Source organism: Xylocopa sonorina, chromosome 6, assembly GCF_050948175.1.
Source record: "Xylocopa sonorina isolate GNS202 chromosome 6, iyXylSono1_principal, whole genome shotgun sequence".
NCBI lineage: Eukaryota > Metazoa > Arthropoda > Insecta > Hymenoptera > Apidae > Xylocopa > Xylocopa sonorina.
The window spans coordinates 6,250,218-6,269,774 of NC_135198.1; the positions used below are offsets into that span (position 1 = coordinate 6,250,218).

Consider the following 19,557-nt stretch of genomic DNA (forward strand, 5'->3'; position numbering starts at 1 on the left):
CGGATGCAAGTCGTGTCTTGATTGATTTGTATTTACATAAAATACAAATCTCACGATGAAAACCTTTATTCAGTGCTTATCCTCTACTCGAGTAATAGTGAAAAAAATATTTCTATCAAAAGTCTTTGCAGTATAGCAAAGGTACCATTGATTAATTTGTTCGCACTGCGATTAAAGGTCGCTATTGAACCCCTTTCGTTCAGATCGACGCGATTCTTTCGTCGATGCGTTGAAAATCCAAAGAAATTTGTATTCACATGAGATACAGATCTCTCGATGAAAACCTTTATTCAGTGCTCATCCTCTACTCGAATAATAGTGAAAAAAATATTTCTATCGAAAGTATCTCCAGTGTAGCAAAGGTACCATCGACTAATCTGTTCGCACTGCGATTAAAGGTCGTTACTGAACGATTCTTTCGTCGATGCGTTGGAAATCCAAAGAAATTCAGAACTGAACCGACGGTAAAGCGAAAATCGTTCGATCCGTTTTCTCCAAACTTCAGATTTCTTGCATGCTGAAGAGGCGTGCACCCATGCGTGCAAGTGTAGCGCCTCGTCCTGGCTTGTTTCTCGCTCGCTTCGCTGAGAAACGGTATAACTGGTTTCTAATTATGCTTTTGATTTATCTTCGCTGTTGCGGTCCGACGGTGGAAACTTTCGGTTAGACGAAAATGCGAAAGCAGCGTATTGCGAACATCCGGTAGCTTTTTATTCGATCAGAGATCTCGCGTGGCGCGCGACAAGCGTGACGAATAGTCGAAGCGTTCGTTCCGTGGGGAATCCTGGCATTCGAGTTTTTGGTTCTGCGGATAAATCAGTGGCATCGACTTCCTCTTTTTTAATTATCAGTCGACGTTAAGATCGTGTCGAGACGCCTGAAATTGATGTTACAAAAATAGAGCACAGGCCTTGCGCCTCGACATTGGTGACATTAAATGGAACATCGCGTGATTTCAATCTATTTATAACGCTTTTTGGTACGCGAATTTAGCTTCTGCGAATGAATCTCTCTCGATTCAACAAGATTTTTCTATATTCGTTGCGTTTTTCTTTTATCTGAATCGATCTTTCTGTCTCTCTGATTACTTTAAAACAGCGTTATTGTACTAGCGTGTTCCACAGAACTCTGAGGTTTCATAATAAAAAAATAAATAGTCATAAAAATGATAAAAATAGTCACTTTTATTATACGTAATGATAAAAGAATATTAAAACGTTTCTTTTTTGTATGCACTATCTAGATTGTGAATGGTTTAAAGCAATAGTTTCTGTTTCAACGTAATCAGAAAATAAATTGACCAACCTCCTTCCGTTTGATCGTCAAAACGTGGACGTACCTAGCGAAACAATCTCTCGAATCAAATGATATTATGAGGCGCACGAAACGAGCATCTTAAACCTGCAAACGATGCAATTATAATTCTACATTAATCCTGATTTAAGCGTAACCGGTGTTAACGAGATTTCAATTAACGCGCGGTGAGAGCGAATCGCGTCGTTCCACGTGACAGACTGCTAACGAATTTATATACAATTAACATTCAGTTACGAAAGCTATCGAGCAACAAAACTTGATCCGCGCCTCGATTCAGCTGCAAATAAATTCGTACGAGACGAGAAAGACAACTGGCGAAGCGAATTTCGATTATTCGCGACGAGAAAAAGATCGATCGTCTCGGTGTGTAAACTTGTCGAACGGTGCTCGCGTGCTTTTCAGAGTGTTCGCTAACGAGAACTGCGTCGACGCACGACGCTGAGATGCGTCTGTCGAGCTGGTCCACGCTCGAACGGTGACAAATCCGCACGTTGAACCGTCGAAGATGTCAAGCGGAAGTTTGCAACGCGTCGAGGACCTGGAGAGGAGCCCCCAATGGGCCAATCTGACCAACGAGATCAACGATCTCGAGAAGCTGTGCCATCTGAACAACCATCGCCGTCCTAGGCGACAGCCATTCAGGTACAGCTACCACAGACGCTCGATGCCGCAGATGCAGAAGGCGACCTCCGTTTGGATAGAGCCTGGCGACGAACTGAACGAGGACTTCGACGAGAGCCAAGACTTCTCGCGACCCGCCAGGACCATCGAAGACAGCCATCGATGGAGCTGGAGGCCAAAAACGGAGTTCGAACGAGCGTACTTCTTCGACGACTACAACCAGGACAACTATTACGACCCACGAAAGCGATACAGCCCTCTGTCGTGCAACGAGCAAGTGCAACCAGTGAACCCAACGTGTCGACGCTCGAACAACGAGTATCGAGCGCGTCAGGGCTCGTCGAATCGGTCGAACGAGTCGCGAGGGTCGTTCAACGACGAGAAATTCGCACGGGTCTGCAGTCGAGTTTACGACAGCGAGCCTGCGTACAGCGGGACCAGGGAGAGGCTGCACGAGATCTTCGAGCGCAACAGATACCTCAGACGAAAGTTCTTTGCCAGCATGCCTGACAACGAGGCGAGCAATCGCGCGAAGTACAGCGGTTTTGGCAGCACTGAGACGATCACCAGTCAGAGTAACCAGTCGTCCATCAGCAGCACTGACAGGAAGTCCAGGTGCCAAATAAATGGCACGCCTGAGTCGATAGAGGAGGAGACTCGAGGTGAATTCTCCCAGGATTACCAGAAGAACGTTCAGATGGAGGTGAAACGCATGGAGGATGGACGAATCATGATGACCACCAGGGATGGCAAGCTTTTGGTGAACATGGCGCCAGCGAGCGAGGTTCATGCAAAAAAACCATCGACGAGCTTTCAGAACGCGATCAGCTCGCACGATCCAGCTCGAAACGAGAGTTCAACGTCCAAGCAAGGGTTCCATCCGTCGAGAGACAGGAAGGGAGATTCTGGCGTCGAACGAGGCTCGTCGAACGCGTGCGCGTGTTGTTACGATCGAGCGAGTTCGCGAGAAGGGCTCGCGAGTCGAAACAGAGAGCCTGGGATCAACGTCGACCATGGGACGATTGGCCAAGAAACGAACGATGCGTCTCGACAGTGGCAGGAAGCCTGCAGACGCGATACGAAATCGACGACACGCGATTCTGCAAGTGAAAATCAGCAGCAACTCGCGTGCAATGAGAATCAGGGGGTGCGAGGGAGTTACAGGTCAACAGGGGCGATCGTTGAATCGAGACCCGTCGTCGAAACGCGTAAATTACACGCGACTCCTTTCGATCGAGACGAGAGCACAGCTGACGAATCGACGTTACGAGCGTCTGAGAATAGATGGGACTCGTTGCAGGATCTCTGCAAATCTCTGCCCAATCTGTCGTTTCGCGAGGGATCCTCGAACGCCTCGCCACGAGCTAACTCAAGACCAATCGTGTCCTCGAAACACGACGGATCCCAGTCGAGATCGAAAGAATCCACGAACCAGGAAACCAACAAAGAAGTTCACACGTACTTCGCGTCTGAGGTGGATCTACCGCCCCCTTCGAGCGGTCAAAACAGCCTGGCGCTGCGAAGGGTGAAGATCACCAAGATCCCGCCTCCTCTAGACATGTCTAGAGTGAACGAGAAGTACGAGGAAGTGGAGGCGTTCGAGAGGAGCCAGTTGAAGCTGGTGAACGTGTCTCTCGTTCGAAACTACGATCGTCCGTTGGAAGGACAAGCGACGGTCATCAGAGAGGAACGCGTGGACGACAAAAATGAAGAAGACGCGAGCCACAGGCGACAGGAAGCTTCCTCCTCGCCGTATCTGAACGCGTGGCGCGAACCACGACTGGTTCGAACGCGGATCCACCCCGGAAGAGGCGATCGAGGTGGCAGCGAGCAGACGAGGAATTCGTACGGGCAGCGAGGATTGCACAAGTCTTGCGGGGATCTGACGGCGATGGGGGATCTGCGATCGCCTCAGCTGGTGAACAATTACAAGAATTCCATGGTGGATCTACGAGCGAGCGGTTCCACGCTGAGTCTCGCGCAGAATTCGCAAACAGCCGAGGCGCAGAGGATCAGGAACAGAGGGGCTCTCTCTGATCGCGTGAATTCGATCGTCGGACCTCAGGCTGGGACCGGAAGCACGCTTCCCTTGGTTTACGGCCCGATTCCGTACAGTCAGTAAACAGGCGCATAATTTACCCTCAGATAACTCTATTCTTGCTAGAAATATCCGCGACGCCATTAGAATCGCCGTGTGCGTTTCCGTTTTTCGCCCCTTTCTCGCGTTTCGCTTCCTCGTCTCTTCTTCGCGCCCTTCCGGCGAACTTTCTGGTCGTTTCTTGTCGCGCATTTCGAGAACGTTTCGCAAACGACCGCGTAGACACGGACGAGCGAACTCGTGGCATTCAACGACGATATAAAGTCGTTGCTTTAAGCGATCGAGAACGACCATCGTGGAGGTTTTAGTAGACGCGATGGCGTTCGAGTATCGGGAAATGATTCCGTTCTTTGGGTTTCCATATGTCGCGATGGCGTGGAAAATGGCTTCCTCGAGGGGCTGGGTTAACAATAGTTCCATTCTTTAAGCTTCGACATTCAAATAAATGGAGCTAACGAGTTGCAAATCGAGAAATACCAGATATAATACTTAAAACTAAGATTAACCGGTATTAAGATTATACAAAATTCGAAGCTCCAAGTTTCTACGTGCAAATAAATGGAGCTAACGATTTGCAGATCGAAAAATAGCAGATATAATACTTAAAACTAAGATTAACCGGTATTAAGATTATACAAAATTCGAAGCGCTATATCTCTGAAAATAGAGATTACTATTTGACAAAACTCAACTCGTTAGAAGCTATAGATCTTCCCCTTGATAACGATTTTCGAATCATCCCTGTTCAACTTCCGGTTCCTGAGATATCATCGCCTAAAGAGAAGGGTAACTTTAATCGATCGCTATGTTCGTCCTCGTCGAAAGGACTCGGACCTCTCACTCGCACCCAGTCACTGACCTATCTCAATCGTCTTAAAAACCCCATTGAACCGTATTAAAATTAGAAAAATTTTTAAAAGCTATATCTCCGAAGATAGACACTTTTATTTAACGTCATTCGGCTCGTTAGAAGCTGGGGACCTTCCTCTTGAATACGGTTTTCGAATCATCCAGATCCAACTTCCGGTTCTCGAGATATCGTCGTGTGAAGAGGAGGGTAATTTTTTATCGTTTACTATGTCTGTCCTTGTTGGAAGGACTCGGACCTCTCGCTCGCACTTGTGCACTGACCTATCTCAATCGTCTTACAACCCCCATTGACCCGTATTAAAATGAAAAAAAATTTGAAACGCTATATCTCCGAAGATAGACATTTTTATTTGACGGCATTCGGCTCGTTAGAAGCTGGGGACCTTCCTCTTGAATACGGTTTTCGAATCATCCAGATCCAACTTCCGGTTCTCGAGATATCGTCGTGTGAAGAGGAGGGTAATTTTTTATCGTTTACTATGTCTGTCCTTGTTGGAAGGACTCGGACCTCTCGCTCGCACCTGGTCACTGACCTATCTCATTCATCTGTCACGTGGTCTGTCTAGACAGCGGCTAGACAGATTTTTACTATTACTATTAGTGCGTAAACACCTGCTGGAAATCAGCTGGGTCAAGTTCATTCATAAATACCGCCGCCATCTTGCGCGCCGTAGTATAAGTGAAAAACTTTGAACGCCTATATCTCAGCAACGGATCGAGATATCGAGATGAAACAAAAACTGACTTCAATGGCGTCATTTTCTCTACCTATTCGAGGGGTTTTTCGGTGACCATATCTTTTGTTTCGTTTCAGAGCTGTTTTATAACATAGTTGGGTATATATACACTTTACGAAAAACCAAGGGAATTATTCGCATGTTTTTCGTAGTTTTTTGTTACGCGACGGGTAGTACCGTTTTTCTAATGGGATTCGAATTATTTACATTCATTGTCGCACTGTTTGCAGATACGAGAAATTTCGTTTCCTTTTCGGAACTGTACAGTTGGTACATTTAAGTGTGTATTGATGGAAGTTCGAATAATCCTAATTTTGCACTCGTATTTATATTTGAGGAGACTTACAGTCAACACTCACTTAAGCAGAAATTGAAAGAATACATTATAAATAGATTTCTCGTAGAAAATGAAAGACATTCGACAAATGACTTTGCAGACAGTCGTGGAAATTCGAGGAAAAACAATAGATTGAAATTCCTTATTGAAAACTAATGATTTGAACGCTTATATCTCAGCAACGGATTGAGATATTGAGATGAAACAAGAACTGACATCAATGGCATCATTTTCTCTACCTGTTAGAGGAGTTTCGATGGCCAAACTTCTTGTTTCCTTTTTTCAGAGCTGTTTTATAATATAGTTGGGTATAGATGTACTTTACGGAGGACAAAAAGGAATATTCTCGTGTTTTTTGTATTTTTTTGTTACGCGACCATTAATAATCTTCGTAATGGAACGCGAGTTATTTGTATCCACAATCGCACTGTTTGCAATCTCGTTTTCTTTTAAATACACTTTACGTGCGTATCGATGGAAGCAATGGAAAACCGATTCATCGACTATTTTCATACTACTTTATCGTTTATTTTAAATTTCCCTTTGAACCTTTTCAATGCCTCCCGTTTCTGATATTCCACAATGATCTGTAATTCTATCCAAACCAATAATCCAATTCCAGTTAACAATATACAAGAATTATAAAAGAAAACGTGCTATATTTAAGTCAAAATTAAATGAAAATGAACACAGAATTCATATCAATATACATTCTAAATTCCCTTTGTATTCCTGAACATTTAAAACAACTTAATATCGTCAAACGAACCAGACAAAATCACTTGAAACAACTTTAAAATCGCGACTAATCGCTGAAATGTGTTGAACGAGTCGCGCAACGTACATTTCGTAATTAGACAGATCCCTCAGCGATTAATCTCAGAAGAGCAACGACAACGAGCGGACTAATTGCTCGTTAACCTGGCGCTAGGCTCGCGGAAGCAAAAATGGCTCGACTCGCGTACAAATTGATTCGTTTCGAGCGAGGATACGTCTCGAAATTCTGGGCTGGCAAATGGTTACCACCCCGTGGGAAGCGCAGCGATAACGTAACGCGTGCCAGGCAACAGCCTAAACGTTGGTACGTGCTCGGAGAACCGAGACGCAAGCGCAACTTGAAATTCCCTCTCGCGTTCGCCAAGGCTGGCCAGCGGTTGCGCTCGTTTTATCAGTCGTGCGATCTCGTTGCACCCTGACGGGCACACACGCGCCTGTGCTTCCCTCCTGTCGAATTTGCGGGATCGCGGTGCCATTTGCACGAGCCCTGGCCGCCTCTGTGTCGCCCTTTCAAGGATTGCCTTTCGATCGTCGACCCGTTCGCCTCGATAGTTCGAGTCTCTGGGCAACGTTGCGGTAATTTGCTCGTCGTTTCTTCTCTTACACTCGTGGACACCCAAAACTGTTCTTCGTCGCGATCGTATCATTAAAGATCCGAGTATTTCTCGTGCTAATTACTGTCCGTCCTCGAAGTGTATCAGTGACATCGATTGAACAGTGTTTGCAACGGAAGAAGTTTCTCCTTTATTTTTTTTAGGCGTGAAAATTTATTGTATGCACGTTCGATAGGTAAACGATGTTTTTCATTGTGATTCCAGTGAATTTTACCATTTTTCTCGATTCAAATTCGTTAGGAAACGAAGTATCGAAGGAATATGTATGGCACGGTGACATTCGTCGATCCATCGATGTGTGACGGAGATTTTTATTTTAGAGGCTGAAGTTTCTCGCAAAAATCGATTACTAATTTTTTTTTGGACGATCCATCGATGTGTGATGAAGATTTTTATTTTTGAGGCTGAAGTTTCTCGTGAAAATCGATTACTAATTTATTCTCTGCATGATCCATCGATGTGTGACGGAGATTCTTATTTTAGAGGCTGAAGTTTCTCGTAAAAATCGATTACTAATTTATTCTTTGGACGATCCATCGATGTGTGACAGAGATTTTTATTTTAGAGGCTGAAGTTTCTCGTGAAAATCGATTACTAATTTATTCTTTGGACGATCCATCGATGTGTGACAGAGATTTTTATTTTAGAGGCTGAAGTTTCTCGTGAAAATCGATTACTAATTTATCCTCTGGACGGTCGTAGGTCCTCGCGTGTGAACGAAGAAACCGTACAGCTACCTTTCCATGAACTATACGTGTCTCGACCTCGATATGGGTTAAACCACCGTTCCTTATCTGCGATCCGATTTTTCGCATAAAGAGCCGGTCTTCCGGCGTTGGATCTCTGCACGCACTGATAATTTCGAGAGAATCGGAAGTGCAAAGGCGTTCGTTGGACGCGTATCGATTGTAGGTCACTGGGATTCGATCTGCGTAGGTCGCGGAGGGAAACGAACTTTGCGAGAAAAAAAACCATTCTTACCATGCACAAAATTAATAGAAAAAAAAATTGGTTAAATAATAAATCTACAGGGAGAGATTGTTCAACTTCGTCGCAAATAACACAGTTGTTCGTAAATCGCTGAAAACATCTTTTAACTTGGATCGAACTTTGTGAGAAGCGAAACCATTCTTACTCTGTACAGAATTAATAAAAAAAAAATTGGAGAAATAATAAATCTACAGGGAGAGATTGTTCAACTTCGTCGCAAATAACACAGTCGTTCGTAATACGCTGAAAACATCTTTTAACTTGGATCGTTCGTAATAATTCGACGCGTTCCCTGAGAATTCTTCTTCGCAGAGGAAACAAGAGTCGTAAAATTCGAGATAGCAGGAGTTTCACGACGATTCGTGCTCTGAAGTGCGGGCAAAGATACATCGACTCCGGAACACGATCTTCGCGATACGCACGTTCGTATCAGAATTTCCTGCGTTACGATTACGTCTCTGGTAACTGTAAAACTAAAGCGTACGATTATTTACCACTAAGGCCCTCGAATCTCATGTTTCGTAAAGCAACACCGCGAAAGAAGAGACAGGTAGAAGTATCTCCATATCGCGTATCGTTGTTCGAGGCTATCTGGAACGCTGATCTGCTTGTACGCGCGTTTACATTAATTATTTGAGCATCGTTCGAGGCGCTCGCTTTGGGCAACTTTGCGTAGCCGAATCGCTTATCACTATTATTGTTCTTCGTTTGCTCGTATTATCGTTTCGATCGAATCGAATCGGACGCGATTAAACCGGTTAACCGCGTTCGACGTGCACGCTCGTAAATCCAAAACTTTATTTTGCTGCGATTCACGATTAGAGTGGTTAACTTCTCATCGAGAGAAGGTACGACTCCTCCTCGTTTTGCCTCGCTTTTTTCTCGCGTAATCTACGAGCGAACCGTCTGCCCTGCGTACGACGTGAATTACAAGCTCCTCAAGAGATTTTCAAACTAAATTTTGCAGTTAATACTCTCGCATCGAGAAATGAAAATTCTCGTTTTGCAATACGCGTGCTTTTCTGATAAATTTATCGCTAACTGGATTATATATTTACAGTACTGCGTTTTCACTTTATTATTGGTTGCATGGCAGTGGCCAATTCATAGATTTAACTTGCTTGTTCTCTTTCTTATTCGTAATTCATAAATTTAATCAATTTGAAAGCGAAATTTATGATGAATAATCATAATGTATGAATCGATTCATCATGTATGGATTTAATTCGTATAATGAATTTATGATGAAGACTTATCGTACGATTGCGAGAGAACGAAAGACAGATGTGAAGACAGTAACGACAATGATATTAATATCGTTCAAATCGAAAGAAGATGCAAACATTTTATGTCACATTTTATGTGAAACACGACGATGATAGTAATTTTGAATTTATTTGTTATTAATTTGAATGAATTTGAATGGAAAGTAGACCAACTTGACTCGAGTGGATCAGAATATTGATATTGGCGATGCATGGAATGATATCGATACACCATCACGATTAAAATCATTCGAAGGAGATTTCAGGTTGATATTTTCAATTTATATTGTAATTTTAGGATAAATATTCTTAAATGCAAGGGTATTAAGGGTTACTGATTAAACGTAAACGTTTCTATTATGGGGATGATTTAAGGGGTTGTTTAGGCTTCTGAGTAATTCGAAAGTAGCGTTTAAAAGCGAACGAATACAGTCTCTAGATTTTCAGAGCTTAATATATTTGCAATGTACCACAAGTGCTCGCGTCTAACTCTGACCACTTAATTCTCAATACTTCCTAACCCTTTGACCGCGCAGCGCTCAGAAATGGAACGATACAATCGTGCAATTGGAAATGGTTTAACGCGCGCTGCTATGCGGTTGTTGAGAACGAATAAACGACAGCTACAGGCGCTTTTCACAGAGAAGTAGTTAAATATTTAACTTGCTGCGTGAAATATCTACCTTTCGACTTTCCCCTTTTCTGAAATGGAAATCTCTTCGCGTTCATTAAGTTTATGGCAACCACTTCAACTTGATTTAGTTCTTTCTGTCACTATAGAGAAGATCACGATTCTTTTTAAGTCTCGTCGACGTATTATGCGACGTGGCTGTCGAACATGTGCGCCCTTAAACTGCTAAATCCTCATCTTTTGCCTGCAATTGCTAATTTTTGCTCGATTTTCCCTTTTTCTGAGATGGAGATCTCTTCGCGTTCATTAAGTTCATGGTGACCACTTCAACTTGATTCAGTTCTTTCTGTCATTGCAGAGAAAGTCACGTTTCTTTTTAAAGTGCGCCCTTAAACTGCTAAATCTTTAGTTTTTGCTTGCAATTGCTAATTTTTACCTCAAACACTGCAACGAGTGATTATAATTGCAATGTTCTGATTACGATCGCAATATTGTCTGTCACAATAGCAACATTATAATCGCATCTCTTTCGTCCATAAAAGAAAATAATCACAATAGAATCGTTGCGTCCACATTGGCAATAACCGTAATGGCGACCAGCGTCGTGAAATTCGGGAAACGATTAATCACTGAAACGCACGATACGCAAAGGGTATCGATTATCGAACACCGTCTCGTGCAACAGCGCTGCGCTCGTAATTTCTACGTTAATTCCATTTGTCATTACGACACACGCGCACACACGCACGCGGGCACACCGGGCGGCGCGTTTCATTAGCGACAGCGTACGTTTCGTTCCGATATTAATCAAGGAACAATAGTATCGTTCGCTCGTACCTCCATTGGGCCAATATCGTGCACGATAACAGTATCGCGGTTGTTAACATGTTCCAGCAATTAAATTCAAGGATTGCCACGCGCACGCGTGCCATTTCAACTGCCATTCTAAAATTCTAAAATACGCGCACAGAACCACGAATTAATATGAAACGAAAAACTGACGAAATAAGAACGAAATCTCCACAGAGAATCGATCGATCTCGCGAACTATGCCATTAAACATTCCAATCAAGACGATCGTACACAAAATCGGTGGAAACATTTCTCTAATTCGAATCGTTGGTAAATAATTGAACGCGTTCCATTCTAAAATTCTAAAATTCTAAAATACGCGCACAGAACCACGAATTAATCTAAAAAGGAAAACTGACGAAATAAGTACGAAATCTCCACAGAGAATCGATCGATCTCGCGAACTGTGCTGATACATTTCTCTAATTCGAATCGTTGGTAACTAATTGAACGCGTTCCATTCTAAAATTCTAAAATACGTGCACGGGACCACGAACTGATATAAAAAAATAACTGACGAACGAAATCTTCACAGAGAATCGATCGATCTCGCGAACTGTGCTGATACATTTCTCTAATTCGAATCGTTGGTAGCTAATTGAACGCGTTCCATTCTAAAATTCTAAAACACCCGCATAGAACCACGAATTAATATAAAAAGAAAACCTGACGAAATAAGAAGGAAATCTCCACAGAGAATCGATCGATCTCGCGAACATTGGCGATAAACATTTCTCTAATTCGAGTCGTTGGTAAGTAAATCGAACGCGTTCCGTGAGAATCGTAGTTTCGCGGTGAAATTCGCGGAACAGAAAGGAATAACCGAACGCGGAACGAAGTAGACACCCGTAAAGAGGAATCAGGGTCGGATGGGAAGAGAATCGAACGATATCGTGGCGGGAGCGTAATAAACGTGCGTTCTCTGCCGTAGAATCGCCGAGGCGTTATGTGGAGGGTGAGGTGACGATTCACTATCGTTCACCAGTGCGTACAGAGGCGAAAGAACCATTGAGCGAGGAGGAGCTCGCTCGTCGAAGCGCGGAGAATATGCGACGCGTTTATCAAGAGGAACGCCGTCGCAAATATCTTCAGGAGCTCCACGACATCGACTCGCGACGACACACCGACAATTTCATGTGAGTCTCATCATCCCTCTATTTTAATTATCGATTATCATTACGGATCGTTCAATCGAACAGTTCGAACACTTGTTCGCGAGGTATTCGCGTTTTGTTCAATTCGAGGAAGATGGCGGACGCGATGTTCCTCTTGCAGTTCATTTCGTCGATCGATTCGTGTTGGTGTAGAGAATATTTGTTATTTTCTGACGTTGATTTTCGCTGCGATTTAATCTGGCTCGCGTCGAGCTATTTTGATATTAACTTTTCACAGAGGTTGAGGTATTTTAGTGATCTGATGATTAGTTTTGTTATTAATGTTTTTTATCGAAATTTTGCGAATTATTAACGCTAGATTTACGCACAGTTTTCCATTGTTTGAAAAAGGCAACTTTAAAGGCTTAAAATTTAATAATACACTGTAAACTTAAAAATAGAAACGAAAATATGAGACATAGATTTATAGAAAATTTGTATTATTAAAAAATATTTTAGTACTGACATTATTTTTGTAATTTTCCTGATAAATTTCGAAATCCGTCAGTTCCACGAGTCCTGTAAATTTACGGTTGAATAGCAAACGATGGATATTTGAATGGTAAAGACATCTCTCCTTTCGTTTTCGCTTCTTTTTCCTCTTACGCGTGTCTTACACCTACACTTATTACGACGCCCGCGTAAAATAACTTGGAAACATTACGTAATAACTTAAGTATACGAGACTTACGCCTCGTCTGATGATGCACGATTAACGTGTCGTTGACTGTCGCCATTAAGTGGAATATTGTTCGCGTTAACAAACGATCAGCTTGGAAAATTCAATTCGATCTCGAATCAGACGCGTTTAATTGAAATATGCGGAACAGGTAATTAGTACGATCGTCACGATTTATTTAATATTTACCTCGTAAATGTGTAGTTGGCAGAAATTTCTGACGCGATCAAGCTTCGTTCATTTAAACGTTTCAACTTTAATCTCTTGCACTAGTTAATTATTTACAGTGTTTTAACACCTTGCGCGAATTACTTTTCAATTCTGCTGGCAACTCTCTGTTTTGTTTGAAATTCACTTTATTAATTATATTAAATATAGCTCTGAAATTTTTTTCTAATTTATATTCGTTCCTTTTTTTTCTTCTAATGTTCGAAAAAAAAAAAACGCGAAGCCTCTCGAAGGAAAATCGAAGGATAAAAATTCACATATTTCGTGCATCGACCTCTGCGCGTTGCTTCGAAATTATGCACCCTTGATTTCACGTGAGAACTTCAGATTGGTGGATGTTACGCGAGCGTGCCGCGGAATTATAAATAGGAATTACACGTATAAATAATAACGCGAATCGAGAATTTATAAATAGGCAACACACGTTCGAGTAACGCGAATTCTGCTTGCGAGGATGAAACGCGATGCATCTTAGTTGAACCCAGCCAAGGAAACATTAAGCGCTGTTTAATTAACCGCAGAAACGCCTCTTTAATTTCCACCGTGCTGCTCGCAATTTAGAATTCTAAATGAGCGGTTACCAGCAGGCACACGATGCGTATGAAACTAAATAATGTTGATAAATTCATTTCGAATCTATAACCGTAATTACCACCTAACTTATTACCATTATTTTCCATGGATTTCTAATTCAGATGGTTTATTTATTATTAAATAACAATATTAGCTGCGGTTACATTTTCGACGCTGCTCGCATGCTGAACTTTCAACAAAATATCAAACTGCTCTTTATTTTACTTTGTAGAGCCTGTATCTTTCATATATTTTGTTTACAAGCGTCGTCATTGAAAAAAAAATTGTTTCTTTATCAGAGGCTACTCGTTTCGCTGAACACTTGTCGCACTTTGCACAGAGGCGCGCTTCTAACCATCGTCTATAAATATTGCGCAAGAATTATGCATTGTTCCGAGGGAAAGAGCCTCGTAAAGCCGGACAATAAGCGCGCGTGTACGTTTTATCCGCGATGGAAACTCGCTACTGAATGCCTCTTAATTGGCTCTCCTGTTAAAACTTCGATCATTACCTTGATAAAATTTGCTTCGCGTTTGTCGATCGTCTTCGATCCTTCTGTTACCACGAGGTGAAAAGGAAGTTCCAGGAAGCCATTCCAGTTGTTCTCCAGCTGGTACCACCGCGTTTTCTTCGCGTTTGTCGATCGTCTTCGATCCTTGGGTTACCACGAGACGAAAAGGAAGTTCCAGGAAGCTATTCCAGTTGTTCTCCAGCTGGTACCACCGCGTTTTCTTCGCGTTTGTCGATCGTCTTTGATCCTTTGGTTACCACGAGACGAAAAGCAAGTTCCAGGAAGTCATTCCAGTTGTTCTCCAGCTGGTACCATCGCGTTTTCTTCGCGTTTATCGATCGTCTTCGATCCTTTGGTTACCACGAGACGAAAAGGAAGTTCCAGGAAGTCATTCCAGTTGTTCTCCAGCTGGTACCACCGCGTTTTCTTCGCGTTTGTATATCGCCTTCGATCCTTCGATTACCACGAGACGAAAAGGAACTCGTTCCAGCTGTTTCTGCTTTCTGCAGCTGGTACCACCGCGTTTTCATCGCGTTTGGCGATCATCTTCGATCCTTCGTTGCCACGAGACGAAAAGGAAGTTCCAGGAAGCTATTCCAGTTGTTCTCCAGCTGGTACCACCGCGTTTTCTTTGCGTTTGAGGATCGTCTTCGATCCTTTGGTTACTACGAGACGAAAAGGAACTCGTTCCAGCTGTTTCTGCTTTCTCCAGCTGGTACCACCGCGTTTTCCGTCTCGTTTTCGTTTCTCCGCTCTCCTCACTGTGTACTGACGGTTATCGTCGTTATCGACGTGTTCCAGACCGTCGCAGAAGTCACCAATCCCTCTGAACCGTTACGACGACTTCGTGGACGATCTGAGCCACAGAAGCAGATCCCAGGAGCAGACGCCGGAACCGCGGCTGGTCGCGAGGGCGCTTTACAACTTCATCGGGCAATCTTCGCGGGAATTGAATTTCCGTCGCGGTGACATAATATTCGTGCGCCGACAGGTAGACAAGAACTGGTACGAGGGCGAGCATAACGCTATGATCGGCCTGTTCCCATCGAATTACGTCGAGGTAACGCTCCTTGGAATGTTTCACGTGTTAAACCAATGGTTTTACGCGCGTGTTAACCCTTTGACTACCGTTGGCGCCTAAAGAGCGCCTTAGAAAATTTGTGATACTGTTTGACGTTTAGAGAATTTGCGATTGTGATATTGCAAGCGTCTAAAAGCGGTTAGAAGAGTTGCGTTTGTGATATTGTAGGCGCTTAGAAAACTTGCGTTTGTGATACTGCAAGCGTCTAAAAGTGCTTAGAAAACTTGTGCTTGTGACATTGTAGGCACTTAGAAAACTTGCATTTGTGATATTGCAAGCACTTAGAAAACTTGCGTTTGTAATACTGCAAGTGTCTAAAGGCGCTTAGAAATCTTGTGCTTGGAAAACTAAGCGTTTGGAAAACTTGCGTTTGTGATATTGTAGGTACTAGAAAACTTGCGCTTGTGATAATACAAGCGTCTAAAAGCGTTTAGAAAATTTATGTTCGCGATACTGTAGAGGTTTAGAAAAATTTCGCTTTTGATACTGTGGGCGCTTAGAAAACTTTGGGTGCTTTGAAAACTTGCGCTTGTGACAGTGTAAATACTTGAAGAATTTATGCTTGCAATACTGTAAGCGTTTAAAACCGCTTAGAATAACTCCAATGCAACAATCTCGATTAAAAAAGTACATTAACAATATTGTTTCAGTATTGTATGACTGGTGCATCTCAAAGTCTGTCGTAGTCAAAGGGTTAAACGTGTAGTTTTAAATTACTTCAATTAGCACGTTGCACATTACAATTTTCCATAGGAAAAAACGTTACACCGCGTATTAATGACGTTTAATCGTGTTCTCCTGTAGATTTTACCATACGACGGCATGCGAACGACACCAAAGAAGCCTTACGAGGGTCAGGCACGAGCTAAATTCAATTTTGTCGCTCAAACGAACCTGGAGCTATCATTGGCCAAAGGTAAGTGTAAAAGGAGAATGTACGTTCAGAATTTTCAAGCGTAATCGAATGTTCCTCTTCTTCCCAGGGGAGTTCGTCGTTCTGACGAGAAGAGTTGATGAAAACTGGTACGAAGGGCGCATCGGAAACAGGAAAGGAATATTCCCCATTTCTTACGTCGAAGTTATCACAGAACCTGGACATAGAGCAGGTATTGCGAGATATTTCACTATTTTGTGGTAAACTTTACAGTAGACACAGAGTCTAGTATGTTTTTAATGCACAACTGCGTTGTTTTCTTCTTCTTCTGTTTGTTGTGCTTTATTTTGTTGAACTTTTCATATTTTCTTTCCCTTTCCACTTCTTTACAATCTTTTATACTCTATGTCATATATTTTTATCTTTGTTTTTCTATTTCTTTTAGAGAGAGAAAGGTTTTATTATTCCATTGCTTTCCTTTGTTTTATAATTTAACTTTTAGTATTACTTTAGCTATTATATTTTATTAATTGACGGCTACTGTTATATAGTAACGCTTTCCTTTTCTAGAAATTTTTGCTTCTATTGTATTTATTAAAATGCACCACGACAAACGTGGGCCATATCTTTCGTAAAAATCATTGTACCACCACTTATACTTGTTCTCTGTAAAGTAAATCGCTTTATCTGTTCTGAATTTCTACAAACGCATGTTACTTCCAGAAACGCCAACGCAGTCTAAACCAGTCGCCTCTCCAGCCGCGCATAGCCTCTTGGCAAATGGATCAGCTGGAGGGAAGATGAGTATGGGATCCCATCACTATATGCCGTCCATACCAGTTAACATGAACACAACCCAGCCACATTACAATTCACTGGTTAGTACCGCGAGTAATAACTTCGTTACACCCTGATTGTAATTAAACGATACCTCGAGCGTACAGTGGATACAACGTATACATCTTGTAACGCACGATCGTGCACTCGAGTATCTCTAATGAGTTTCGACTGAACCTTCGTGTAGAATTATGAGAAGAAAGGAGAGAGAAAACTAAAAATCTCGACTCGAGCTTGCTGGTATCGCGATTTTCAAACTGCATGCCACAGTTTTCTTCTATCGTGATGAAATTTTCATGGATATCGTGAGCTTTGGAGGCTCTCAAGGTTCCTCTGGCGAACACTTCCGGTTGCCGCGCCACTCTGAGGAGCCACGAGCGCGTGCCACGGCAACAGTATTTAAACAAACAGTTTCGTTCGTCTCATTAACCCACATCCACTGTCAAGCAAATTTAGAGGTGTTTTTACCACAAATTCCAAGAATTTATTTTAAGTTTATACTTATTCCGCGAAGAACCATGATCGATCTAAACTAACAGGTTTGAGTCAGACGCTTAATACGAGATATCTCGTAGTTGCCAGTGAATGGGTTAAAAACAACTGAGCGTTAAATTGCTAGCATATAATTGCGCAGAGTAAATCTTTCTAGGACGTAAGTAATGCTATCAAATTTTGCTATCAAGTAAAATTGTAAAGGTTAGCAAATTTCTTGCGAAGATACCTTTAAAAAATAGCGAAAAACGAACTCTGTAGAATGCACTTCGCCTCGAGTCGATGTCTTAATTGGTTTCTGAGACAGCACTTTAGTGAAACATGTATAGTCTCAGCTCGAGACTCGCGTTCGAAGCTGTACAAACGTCGCGACCTAGTTTTTTACTTCTTGAAAATACGTATGTGGATATTAATATGCGATGAGAAGAGAAATGGCTGACTCACAACAGCTGACCAGCGTTCAGCTGCGACTATTGCGATCAAGTTAGCAATGACAGAGATATAGAACTGTGTCGGATTAAACGAAGATATAATGCAATGAAATAGCGCTTGCTCGCTTCGAACGATAATGCTGATGCACCTGCAATGAGGAGCCACATTGTCGCGGGGCAAAAACTGGTCGAAACGAGCAAGTTTGTACGTTCCAGAATCGCCAACACGTTTATCAAGATATCTCTTAATAGCGATCTGGATAGAAAAAATTTTGAGGAACCTGTATCGCGTGTCATAATCAAGGACAATGTTGTCAAGTTCTTCTGTTTCGTAATTACAGCCACGAATTGGAGGGAGCAAATTGCACGTCTCGCAGCTTAACGAAGCTCTGCACATCGACACGCACTCAGAGCCGATACCGTAAGTGTTCTCCAAGTTTTTTACAGATCTACGAGTATCGTTAACACTTTGACGCACATTCTTGACTTTACGATCGCCCTCAGAAACACATTTTTTTTTCGATTATGACTGCCAGTAAGTTGTATGTTTCGAAGTGAAAATGATCGCATTTTGCCACAGTTTTTCCCAAAAAACTTTCGACGGCTGTAATCGTCATTTGCTCAGCACGTTATTTTTTCTGTTCGCCAAGCAAATGGCGGCTATAACCGTCGTGACGACTATACGCCATTTGCTTTACTAATTCATTGTATTTACTTTTAATTCATGAAAAAATACTTACAGAATAAATCATCTTTCTAAACTTTTGATCGACTGTTATAGCAGTCATTTGTCTCCAGATGCTCAAATCTTCCAAAGCGAAAAAAAACGACTAATATACTGTCCTGGCATGCTATCACTTTTTTTCTAGATGCGTTACTCAATAATTTAACAAGTGTACGTGTTAGTACACTTCATACTAACGCAGTTATTTTTTTATTCATTAAAATATGCACGACGGCTATAACCGTTATTCGCGTAAATATCGCCAAGGATCTGACGGCTATAGACGTCATTTACGTCAAAGTGTTAACGCTCGTCCGGGATTTTTCGGCTTTTCTCGTCGACCAACAGCAGAATTACAAATTGCATCCGTCTTTTGTACAACCGTGTCCTGAACCCCTCGACCGTGTCGCATTGTCTGGCTTTCCTTGCAATATATCAACGCGCGTTATCAAATTATCACTTCCGGGAGCAGTAAAGGTATTTCGAGCACCGCTAACTTTCGTCTTAAATCATTTTGCTAACCCGTCGCGCGGAATTCGTTTTACGGATAAAGTTTTTATGTATAAACGACTGAACGTTTGGCGAATGTTATCGATTGTTTAAGAAATTAGCAGAGCTTTCACTTAAATTGTATGTTAAGGTTTGTAGTTTTTTGTATAATTTTTTTATTAACATGAGTTGAATGCCAATATTAGTAAGAGTACATAATTTAGAATAAATGATGACGCTTGAAAATTTGTCAAAACTACTATGGCTATTTCAATAGTGCAAGAAAATTAATTGTCAGTAGCCATTCCTCAGTGTCTGAAAAAAATACAAAAACCTTTATTATTACCATTAATTAGCCGCAAGCTGCCACTGTTG

At 42.2% G+C, this 19,557-nt stretch overlaps 1 protein-coding gene across 1 annotated transcript in view; it reads left to right on the top strand.

Annotated features, from left to right (window-relative positions):
- The window catches only part of Cap (Cbl-associated protein), a 146,136-nt gene that overhangs the window by 125,816 nt on the left and 763 nt on the right, over positions 1 to 19,557 (top strand). Inside the window, exons 24-29 of the mRNA XM_076897231.1 lie at positions 12,041 to 12,245; positions 15,056 to 15,314; positions 16,140 to 16,251; positions 16,319 to 16,441; positions 16,933 to 17,087; positions 18,311 to 18,390. Of these exons, the coding sequence (XP_076753346.1) occupies positions 12,041 to 12,245; positions 15,056 to 15,314; positions 16,140 to 16,251; positions 16,319 to 16,441; positions 16,933 to 17,087; positions 18,311 to 18,390 (934 nt within the window). The remainder of the gene's footprint in view (positions 1 to 12,040; positions 12,246 to 15,055; positions 15,315 to 16,139; positions 16,252 to 16,318; positions 16,442 to 16,932; positions 17,088 to 18,310; positions 18,391 to 19,557) is intronic.